This window comes from Octopus sinensis, linkage group LG1 (assembly GCF_006345805.1).
Source record: "Octopus sinensis linkage group LG1, ASM634580v1, whole genome shotgun sequence".
NCBI classification, from domain to species: domain Eukaryota; kingdom Metazoa; phylum Mollusca; class Cephalopoda; order Octopoda; family Octopodidae; genus Octopus; species Octopus sinensis.
The window spans coordinates 136,432,407-136,444,906 of NC_042997.1; the positions used below are offsets into that span (position 1 = coordinate 136,432,407).

Here is a 12,500-nt window from a genome sequence, read left to right on the forward strand (position 1 = left end):
TGTATGTATGTATGTATGTATGTATGTATATATGTATGTATGTATGTATGTATATATACGCATATACACACACACGCACTTACCTCACACTAATCGAACTATGAAAACAGGGCAGCGAGAACGGGAACAGGAAATGATCCAGAATAGCTATTTGTGAAGGGGAGGGTGTGAACTGCCGACCAGTTAGTTACACAGATCGCTGGTGTGTATAAAGAAATAAAGACGTTAACCAGAGAATAATTAGAAGGCGATAAGACAGATTGTCGTGGGATGGAGTGCTGGTGAGATAACTTGGCCTTGTCCTACTTCTACCTGGACCATCTCCAGGGGAAACGATTTGAGACACTGACGAGGTTATATTTGTTGTGAAGAAGGGGATACAACAGTGCAATTTTTCAAAAGAGGATTCGAGAGCTGAGGTCCTACGATGGCACAAATACATCGCATGTGATGGAGACTACGTCGTGCATGGAAGAAGAATCTTCTACTATTATATGCGATTTTAACAACCTATTACTTACTAAAAAAATATGATTATTTTTGCATTATTTTGTAGACAACCTTTATATTTGAGGGCATGCTAAAAATTTGGAAAGCTGATACTATTTTTAAATTATTTTACATTATCTAATTATTGACTTTTCAAGAAAAAATCTTTATTCTACTAAACACACGAGTGAAATTTATTATTTTATATAATTAGATTTAATTCTTGAAAGATTCTGACCAAAAAATACCTCTATTCCATTTGCAACGACATACTTATGTATAAGCGGGTAAGTGAGTAAATTTGTTTGAGTTTGATTGAAGAAATGAAACAGTTGAAAACAATTTTATTTTAAGTAGCAACTTAAATGCAAATGAAGCGCATACTATTTCAGTAGAAATGCTCGTCTGACAATATAACAAAAAACACTGAACAGAATAAACAATGAGAATCGAACTACGTGCTCGCCAATTCCCGCAGGCTGAGGTACCCACCACACCACGGTAACCACTACAACTTTGTAGCACCTCTCTCTCACTCTCTCTCTCTCTCATTCACTCTCTCTCGCACTCACTCTCTTCCTCTCTCTTTACACATACACAAAGTTGATTGCGGCTCATGCGGTTTGAGAAGTAATTGACCGAAAATGTACTGAATACTGTTATGTAGAGTGGAATAATAACGTCATTTACACAAAGCTGTGCTTGCGTGAGTTGCTGTTTGAAGTTTCTCGGTCTGAGTCCTCAGGCGGCTAAATTTATGCACTTGGAAGCTTTTCATTATATGTAGAATAACTGTAGTTATGGATCAACTGACATAGTTGAAGACCTCAGTAGGGTCTATTAGTTACATGTAGACAGGAAACAATGATTAGAGGATAGGGAAAAAAACAGCAAGAGAAAGAAAAAAATAAGAGCTAGATGCCTGAGTAAAAGCAAAAGAAAAAGGAATAAAACACATATAGAAGAAAGAGTAGAAGAAGAATTAAGCTAAGTTGGAGAAGATTGTGAAGAACACGAAACAGAACATCAGGAAGAGGAAAAAGAAAAAGAGGAAAAATGAAGCTTAAGTGAGAGATAAAGGTGTGGAACAGAGAAAATATGTGCAGACGAAAGAGAAGAAGAAAGAGACGAAAGAGGAATGGATAAGAAAGAAGGATAAGATTTTTTAAAAATTGCAGACAAAAAGAAAATAGCCAAAAAGCATTTTTAGACATTTATTCAAATTTATCAGCAGTTTTAAACATAAAAGTCAATTTTATTTATTGGAGTGTGAAGAATTCTAATGTAAGTGTTATTTATGCTTTTTTTGTTAGTTGAAGTCAAATATAAAGTTGCTAATAGATTGTCTTATGTTCAGATTAATTGCCTATTTTAATGGAGTGTAATGGGTCGGGGAACTGTTGCTTAACGGTATAACGGACGGTTTCTCAACACACACAAACACAGACTTCCTTCACCCTCATATGTATATAAATATATATCACTATATCACTGTATCGACCACACTATCGAGTGTTGCAACACACCACAGCTCACAATGTGCTTCCTCCCATTGTTGTCGCTTTTGGATGGTGTCAGCCCACATGCTGGGCGGTAAGACAAACAACCCCTCTAAACGGAACGCCAGTCCGTCGCAGGGTTTCTCATTTACAGCTCGGTGGACTGGAACAACGGGAAATGAAGTGTTTTACGTCTTGAATTGAAACAGTTGTAAGGGAAGGAATATTTGTCAATTTTTTAGTTAATAAATAATAATTTATTAATTACCTCTCTATTTTCTTATCTTATATATGTATATATATATATATAATTTCTAGTGATGCTGGTGCTTACTAGCACCCTGTCACTTTAGTGACAACTATACTTATTGCTTATCAGTTCTAGATTGTGAACAGCCACCTTTATAGTTTAAATATATATATTTTATTTATATATATATATATATATATATATATACATAGTGATTGAAAAGTAACTTCCTATTTTAAAATACTTATAATTTATTTATTGACTATAATTTTTTTTTAAAAAACGAATATGTAAAGAAAGTGTATAGCATGGAATTTTATTTAAAATTTGATATAGGCATCAGCATTCACCACCAGCTTCTGAAGCCGCTCGGGAACCACATCAACTGATTTTATCAGGAACTCTTCTGGAATGAAAGACATAACTTCTCGTATTCACCCTTCAAGTTCTTCCAAAGTCATTGGTTTGGTAGAGAAAACTTCCTCCTTTAACCAACCCCAAAGAAAACAGTCGCAGGGTGTTAAATCAGGGCTTCTGCCCAGCCAGTCATGCGGACCTTGATGAATTGGAAGGACGACCACTTCAAGTATCAGCTACAAATCCTGTAGTCATGAATTTTGCATGGTAATTCTTGATTATCTTTGCATCAACTTGAACATGTCTTCCTCTAATGGCCCTCCACCATCTTTGCACTTGAACAACTGATCTCAAAACTTCGTAATGTGCAGCTAGCTGGGCACGCTGCTGCACAGTAAAACATCCAGCCATGTTTGTAGGGCTTCTAAATTTCAAACAAAATAATAAATCTGAAAAGAAAAACAACATGGAATCAATTCCCATACATTAAAGAACATACACAACAAATCAGAGAAAACTTATAGTTAATAAATAAATTATAAGCATTTTAAAATAGGGAGTACTTTCCAATCACTGTGTATATATATATATATATATATATATATATATATATATATATATATATATATTATATATATATATATATATATGGAAAAAGTCAAGGTAGAAAATGCTAAAATAATTTTATAAAAAACATTTCAGTACCGGTTTCAGTCATTGAGACTTTTCAACTGTAAGTATGGGAAACAATTAAATTTTGGAAAAATTAAAAGAAAGCGACAGGCAGAAACAAGGAAAATGCCCCTTGTATTTGAATACAATGCAAATATTCTTTTAAAAAACTTTTCTTTTCATTTTTCCATAATTTGTTTACCATACTTACAGTTGAAAAAGTCTCAATGAATGGAACAGGTACTGAAATTTCTTTTTATAAAATTACTTTAGCGTTTCTACCTTGACTTTTTTTCCATATATATCAACTCTTGCGTTCTTTTCAACCTTCTACATAAGACACAATATATATATATATATATATATTATATATATATATATATATATATATATATATATATATATATATATATATATATATATCGAGAACCAAGCCAGCAGGTTAAAATGTGGCTATAAGGGGAATCCAAGAGAGCAGATATGGGGACAATGATTCAAATAAACAGAAAAAGCCTTGAGTCTTAATGTACAATATATATATAATTACATGTATGCGTGTAAAAAAATGAAAGCAGACTCAAAATTTTCAGGTGATAAACAATCAGGTGAAAATATATATATACATATATCTAAAATTTTATAGGGCTAACTTACTCAGATTACATAGACTCAAAGAATTAGAGGTGGGAAGGTGTTAAAAGTCCGATAGCTGTTTCTGAAAGCTTGGAATTGCTTTATAATGTTGGCAGATGTAGTTCATCAAACATTTGCAGTAAGTAATGGAAGCAAACAAACCAATGTTTACATGTATACATGTATATATATTTTGAACATTAAAATACGAGTCTTTATTTGTTTATTTGAATTATTCTTTCTCTCTCTCTCTCTCTCTCACTCACTCTCTCTCTCACTCACTCTCTCTCTCTCACTACTCTCTCTCTCTCTCACTCTCTCTCTCTCTTTCTCTCTCTCTCTCTCTCCATATATATATATATATATATATATATATCATATTGCGGGTGCGTGTACTACATAAATACGGAATTAAAATAAGAAAACGAATATACACACTACATATGCGTATTGCTTAAAATGCATATAAGTATATTATTTGTACGTTTGAACAGTTGCTCGTACATTTAATTATTTCATATGCAATTAACTTTGCTCAGTTATGTTCCACATCTTACGCACTCTCAGGAATTTAATAATTGCTCTTGCCCATTTAGTACTAATTTTTGCAGTTTGTTCCACCATTAATTTCGGAACTTAAAAGCGCTATCTCGCTTTGTCTTCAACTAATTTCTTGTAATTCTTTTCTTTCATTTCTAATATGCCCTAGTTTAATGGATACCGATGTTCTAATTTGTGTTTGTTTTTCTACAAAAACATGAAGACCAATATATTATGAGTATTCTTCTGAGAACAAAAGTGTTTATCTACTACGTATGATTAACAACTTCACAGTACATTGATCAAATTTTATAAACACTTTTAAGTTTGTTGCTGTAACGCACTTTTAAACTTATTCTTTACTTTAATTTAATCACAAGTTTTCAAAATTTATTCACATATTCACAGCTTTAGAAGTATTAAACTCTAAATCTTCATTAATCAATCAAACCAAAAAGATCTGTTCATTCTTAAATATAAATACATAGTACACTGTTTTTGACATTTATCCCAATATAAAATTCAACGCTTCTAATTTCAGGTCCTCCTTCACAGCTTTTCAAACCCCTTCCTTTTGTCTTCATGTTATCTTATTTTCACTCTTCTTCTCTATTGCCGACCATTTTATACATATATAAATGTCATTATAATACGTTATTTATAAGTTGTCTTTTTTTTTAACTCCATGAAGAGTACACATTATGAATGAAACAAAATTGTAGCACCTTAATGAATAAATATAAATACTCTGATTTCAACGCATAGAATTCTTTGTGTTGTTTGTGATCCCCATTCTTATTCTGTCAGAGTACATCATTTTTATTAAATCATTTACTAATTGCATTCTTTAAAATGTTGAAGCAGTAAATATTGTTATTTCTCAAGAAATTCTTTTAAAATTTATCTTGGGTGCCTAATGCAGAGAAATGGCCATTTTATCCAGAGTGTTAGGTTACGTTATTTTTCTTCAATAAACAAGAAAAGAATCAGAGAAACGACTTAAGATATAGATCTAAATCTAACAAATGCCTACCTAAAAATAAGCAATTAATACCATTTGAAGAAATTGTATTTTCTTTAATCAAAACACCAAAGTTCAGAAAAGGGTTAAAAAGGAAGTTAAAAACCAAAATACAAGAAATTAAGTATGTAGATCAAATATATTTACAATTAGATTAAACCAAAGACTTAAATCAAGTTTACCATTAATCACAAATTCCTATCAATTTTCATTACAAAAATTTACAAGAAAATTAATCGAAATACTCTGATATAAATACCCAAAGCCAAAATATTACTTCTGATCTCGTCATTGAAAATAGAACTTAGCCACAACTATACCTCAACAACTTTTTTTATTTTATTTCCAAGGACCATAAGTATATTTTTTTATGATAAACCTTCCATTTAATTAAACTTTCAAAGTAATTAATCTCAAAAAAGTTAAAGAAAGAAATGAAGAAGCTGCGAGGAGTGCATCATTTAAATGTATCGTATTGTATTGCGAAGGATATAACAAAAGGGAATCAGATTAAACAGGGTACAGGAAGTGAAAGACAGTGGTACTATAAAATTAATATAAAACAGAAAGTGGAATGCGAAATAAATAAGAAGAATTGCAAACAGAACGAAAGAATGTTTGTGAGAGAAGGAGTATGAGATATCAGAGAGACATTGTATGAGTAAGAAATAAATGCATGAAAGTAGAACATTAGAAAAATAAATGAAGAATTTTGCAGAAAATAAAATAAAATCCAGTAAATTAAACTAGAAATGTTCGTAATATTCAGAAGACAAAAACAAGTTATTTCGCTGATATTGAGACAAAACTCACAAGGACAAATGAGATGGTTTTCTAAACTACGTAATAGACCTTAGAACATTTATTAACCAGAAAACCTTTCTGACCAAATTTGAGTTGCGTTAAATATAACTGTATGAGGTTGCCTAAAGGATGAAAAGATTCCAAAGAATTCCAAAAAGACTGAAACTTTGCAAATACATATCACCTATAAATTTTCGTCCTATTTAGATTTATGTAGGATAGTATTTCTTAAAATAAACCTATTTCAGATACATTTCCAGATTAACTCATTTCTTCAATTCAACAAATAAACAGATATCAAGATGAAGAATTTCTCGCCGGTAATTAGACAGCAAGATCTAGACCTTACAGAGTATAGTTTGGAAAATTCTACAACGTGTAATGTTATCATTTTTTCCGACAGACATATTTCAAGAGGAAGATAGTGTTTCTTTTTCCTGTTACAAAACAAATTTACGTGCTGTATTTAATTCTGATCTTAAAGGTACGTTACTTGAAGGTATGCTTTGGTAGGCTTCTTAGTTGTGATCTTCCAACTTCACATTGACACAATATATCAACTACATACTGTAGTATTTGTGTCTAAGCGATATGAAATAATATTGGCAGAAGATACATCTGTGTTGGTTAACAGACAGAATACTGTTTTGGTAATCTTTGCAGTTTCTATTATTGATGACAAGAAATAAATTCCTGAGATGCAACTTTCAAAGCCCTCTTGATAAACTTTTACGGTATCTATAAACAAGAAGTGCCTTTGAATCAGATTTAAAACGTTTGGGTGATATTGTAAACTACTCTTAAGCGGAGGGAGATTGCCACACGGTATTGCCCTTGCGTCGGTATTTTTTGCGGATCTTTGCGTTCTGAGCCTTTGGGTGTGGACCAAATTTGGGAGCTTTTGTCGGATTTCAGTTTGTTGCAAGTATTCAGGCGAGTTCTCCTCATCTGAAGCTGAAAAAGAGAAATGTGGATTCGTGGTTGCTAGCGATAAAAGGAAGATGAGTTTTGCATATAACTGAATTACCTCAAGTTTGCGCTTGTTAATTTTGGCAGTGTGTGCTCGGACATTGTCATACTGTATTAGTGTGCGCCTTCGATTGACCAGTACCGAGTAACGGGTTTTCAAAGCATCGTATGCTCGCTGTAGTTTTTGAGTACAAAGATTAGCATTCACAGCTTGACTCTCTGGAACAAGCTCAAAGTGCAACACCCCTTCAAAATGACCTTCTGTTCAAACTGCCCTTGTTTGACAATAGGTTCTAAAGCCTGGCCGGAACGAAACCACTGATTTCTCGTAATATTATGAAAACAGATCCATTTTGCGTCCCAGTTACTATTCGATGTCAAAACGTACGTCTTGAGGAGTCACCAGCATTTACTTGCAAATTTTCACACGTTGTTGAGCTTGGCCACTGGTCAGTTCATGAAGAACTTCTCGACAGCATCTGATCACAAAGCCGAGCTTATGAAGGCAGCGATTGATGGTGCTTAATGAAGTATCAAAATCTGCCGTAAATGTACAAGTGATTGTGATTGGCTGTTGTTCAATCATTTCAAGCAAGGCCTCAGCTTCCGCAACAGAAGGTCTCCCTAGCCTTGGTTTGTCTCTGAAGCTAGTGTCGCCTTCTTTGAAACGTTTGAACCAGTTTTGTGCCACACATTCATTGATAGTCCTTCGCCTTCTGCATCATTAATTTCTTTTGCCACTGCCTTTGCCCGCGGTTCCATTTTTCCACTGGTAGTGTAAAATGGCTCTAATTGCAATTCTTTCACCGCTCGTTATCAAAGCTGTAAAATAAAGAATTAACAATTAATGCTTATATATTATATATGAAAATAATGAATAAACAATTCATCAATGATTGGGCAACAAGTTGTATCAGACTAATGATATAACATGTAGATTCAAGTTGCCAAAAATCATCAGTGAAAATCCGAAAAACTCTTCACTTAACTTTGCTAAATTTGCTCGATTGTAGTTAAATAACAACAACAACAGTGCACATATAAACAGGTACAAAAAAGGAAATAAGTGATATTTAAATATTTATCCCCAGTTATTGGTCATGTCGTTCACTAATAAGCAACCTCATTAACCAACTTATTGATATATTCTTCCAACACAATGATTCATTTGTGTTATCATGTGTTTGAGTGTGTGTTACTGTGCGTGTGCGCTCGTGTGTGGAAGTGTGTGTGATCTCTTGAATACTTTGTTAATGCAAGTAAGTATATGACTGACGATTACTTAAGATAACTGATACTTTTCATTTGCAATGTCTTCATACTCTAAGCAGAAAATAATGCAACGTTTTACCATTATGATGCCTAGCTCTTGTTAGCATTACGATATTTCATTCACCAATGTACTGTGATATCATTTTTGTACTATTTTCTATCAAACAAATGTTTACATTTTTTCTTCATCTATAATGATATAGTCTTCTTTTTATTCCAGATTACGCATCGAAGAAAAGAATATAAGACGTTCTTGTAGAAAACGTGCATTAATGACAACGACTTTTGAATTCAAAATCATACTATTCGACGAAAATGCCAATTCTTCGGAAACACCAAAATTTCATATCACCAGCACTATTTTATTGCCTGAGAAATTATGATAATTAGTAGAATGTAACACATTTACCTCGAGCTGATAGTATCTCTAATATTGCATTTTATATTTAATATTTCATCCAGCTGCACTTATGATTCCATTGAATCATTTTTCATTGAAGACGATTATAATCAAGAAAGTAATGCAATATCAACTTGTCTACAATACTAAGAATATTTCGCGAGTTTATGTTTAAGCAAGCCTAACATCTTATTGTGAACCACATTGACGACAATATATTTTAACTTTTATTACCTTTTTTTGACTCTTTTTCTTAAAACGGTTAGAGAAGGGAAGTTTATTTAATACACACGCAATAACTGATAGGTAGTACATCGCGAACGTTGAACAGCATAACTTTTTATCACTTCATACTTCCTTGCATCTTTGTAAGAGTTAAATATATTAAGTATGAGAAAGAATATCGCCATTGATTTGCTGGTTCCACGAACTTTTCTGTGATATCGTCTTCAACAGGATATTTTTATTATTATATCCTTTGTGTTATATATTTACATTAGTAAGTGGCGTTTGTATTTCACGAATTAGACATGACCTATAAAATAGTAGATACTATACGAACTGAGTGATTAGCGAATACGGGGTTTAATTCAAGCGTTAAAATTATGCGAAAAGAATATTTGATTACCAGCTGAATAATTGATTTTCAAATCCAAGTGAGGCTTAGAGAGTTATTATATAATTTATAAAAAGTAAAATGTTCGCTAATTTTTTTTCACGCCAGAACTATTAACTATATGATCTTGATACTAAGTTAGTCTCTGTCAATAGTATATATGAGCAGTGTACATTTTGAATTGTGAAACGCAACGTGTTAATCATGGCAGAAGCCAATTTGAGTGGTATTCCCAACACTACTGACGGTGGATCTTCCCTAAATGAGGAAAACAAAATGGAAGCCTATTCCGTACATTTCTTCTTTTGGGGAATCATTGTTCCTGTTATAGTTCTCTTTGGTCTAATTGGCAACATTCTAACAATAATTGTTCTTTGGCGAAAAGAAATGCACTCCACTACAATATACTATCTAAGAGCTCTTGTAATCACGGACACGGCAATATTAGTTTTTGCATTCCTTTTGCTTACACCTATCAGTATCTCTAACTATACGAAGAGTTTAAAATATTTCAGAGAAATTATTTATCCTATGATATTTGTACCGTGTAATTATGTGGTAATGACTGTTCAAACTATAAATGTATGGATTACTGTCAGTGTTACTATTGAGCGGTATATTGCAATTTGTCATCCGTTTATTTCTATCCGACTACTAACTCGTTGCAAAGCTCTTACTGTGATTGGATTAACAACCGCTTTCTCGGTGTTGTATAATATCCCACGTCTGTTTGGCACTAAAGCTAGCCCTTTGAAATCGGGAGACGGTTACATGATTATACCGACTGCATATGGCGAATCAGATATATACAAGGAAATTTACAGTGGTTTAATGTACTCCATTCTGATTTTCATCATTCCTTTACTTGTACTTTTCGTCCTCAACTTTCTACTCATCATTGAACTCATGAAAATGCGACAACGTCGAGTTGGAATGAATGTGGAAGAAGACAACGAAGCAAACATGAGTCTTGTTCTGGTTCTAATTGTTCTTATCTTTATTGTTTGTCAAACGCCAGGTTTAATCGCCCAGTACGAGTTCCTCTCGCACCTTGTTTTGCTTAAATGGCTAGCAGTTAGTAATACTTTATTTATATTTAATTCTTCAGTAAATTTCTTGGTTTATACAGCAGTTGGTCGCAAGTTTAGAAAAGTCCTTTTTCGCACGTTCCGTCCAGTTCTCTTTAAAACTCTCGGTGCATGCCGTGTAGAATTGTCAAATGAGGCGGATACACGAACCACCATGTATGAATTGACAGTACTGAATGATCAACAGCCAGAAACAGATCAAACAGAGAGTGCCTGTCCATGACATTTCTCTAAATACAATTCAAAACTATCTAAATCTATTGGCTATTCCATTCGTTGCTTCCCTTGTTGACTCCTGTTAATCTATATATGAAATATAAATTAACAGGAGTTAATGGAATGCTTTATAATTGACATTTCAAAAAGAAAATTGCACTTTTCAATGAAAGGAATAAAAGACTGAAGCCACAACCGTTTGTCTAACACAGAATGAAAATAAACTGCTATGGTAACAACAAAATGGGAAGATAAACGACAACGTTATTTCGCAAATTTATATTTTAAAAGCTTTGGAACTATGAAAATGTTTTGATTTTGTTTTTTTATGATTTTTTTAATTAAAGTTTTTGTCCTTTTCTTCATATTTTTCCTCCAACTTTTGAAATGTGTTAATTCGAAATATTACAAAAATTTATCAAGTTTATTTATTCGTGGTTTCATCGGAAAAAGAGTAAAGTTTCGAAACCATTAAGTAATAAGAAGAAAAATTGAAAATGAAATTTTAAACAAATTGTTTTATTTAAAGTCGATGAGAAAAAAAAAACTATGGATTTCATGTGAAAGTGATTAGAATATGTTTAAACATGTAAACGTTTGTTAAATAACGAAATGCGCAATCAGATGTTTGTGTATGGGACCAGTATTCTGTAAAATTTCAATGACAGTGCTTTTCTGATAATTATTTAACTCGTGATGAAGTGAAATATGATCGTCAGTTCATTGTCCTTACATGATTTTCTTGAACATGATTTCCTTGAACATCAAGAGATTAAAGCAGAAAATATAGTTGTCTGTAACTTGACAAAGGTAGCAGCTTTTACTATTCTTATGTGATAGAGCGCTTCTCCGTAAACAGAAAAAAAAAACAATTGTATCCAAGCACTGAAGTTGCAATTGACAATCGATAATCACAGCTCGAAATTTTCTTTTTTTACTGTAGGAAAAACAGTAATAAATTTCATAAGTAAAGTATGTGTGAGTGTAAATGCAAGGAAATATATACACATGCAAGCACACACACACGCATACACAGACACACACACACACACACGTGTGTGTGTATGTGTGTGTGAGTATGATAACAGGTCGATTTCAAGCCCCTTGGGTGTAGAACATTTCCACATCATCAGATATCCGGACTTCGATAATCTCATGGTATGGGTATATTCAACGTCAACGATATTTTCAGAAAAATAGAGCTCGTCAACCTGTTATAAAGTACCATTCAAATTCAACGTATATGTGTATGTATATATATATATATATATATATATATATATATATATATATATATATATATATATATATCTATATATATATATATATATATATATATTATATATATATATATATAGATATATATATATATATATATATATATTATATATATATAATATATATATATATATATTATATATATATATATATATATATATAGCGTTTTCAAATAGCCAGATAACTGAAGAGATGGCGTTGTAGATTCCAACTTCGGCATCTGAAACTCAGAGTTTTATCTTGACTATCGAGTAATGTAACATATTATTATATATATATATATATATATATATATATATATATATATATATATATATATATATATATATATATAATATATATATATATATATGTATATATATATATATCAATTATGCATATATTGCTCTTTAGGTT

The 12,500-nt window shown here is 32.0% G+C and overlaps 1 protein-coding gene across 3 annotated transcripts in view; it reads left to right on the forward strand.

Annotated features, from left to right (window-relative positions):
- LOC115218246 (FMRFamide receptor-like) overlaps window positions 1-11,760 on the forward strand; it is a 100,222-nt gene extending 88,462 nt beyond the window's left edge. For all 3 annotated transcript variants that reach the window (XM_029787986.2, XM_036504924.1, XM_036504931.1), the window contains exon 3: window positions 8,727-11,760. In XM_029787986.2, the coding sequence (XP_029643846.1) occupies window positions 9,727-10,833 (1,107 nt within the window). In that variant the 5' untranslated portion in view covers window positions 8,727-9,726 and the 3' untranslated portion in view covers window positions 10,834-11,760. The remainder of the gene's footprint in view (window positions 1-8,726) is intronic.
- Window positions 11,761-12,500: the final 740 nt, after the last annotated feature.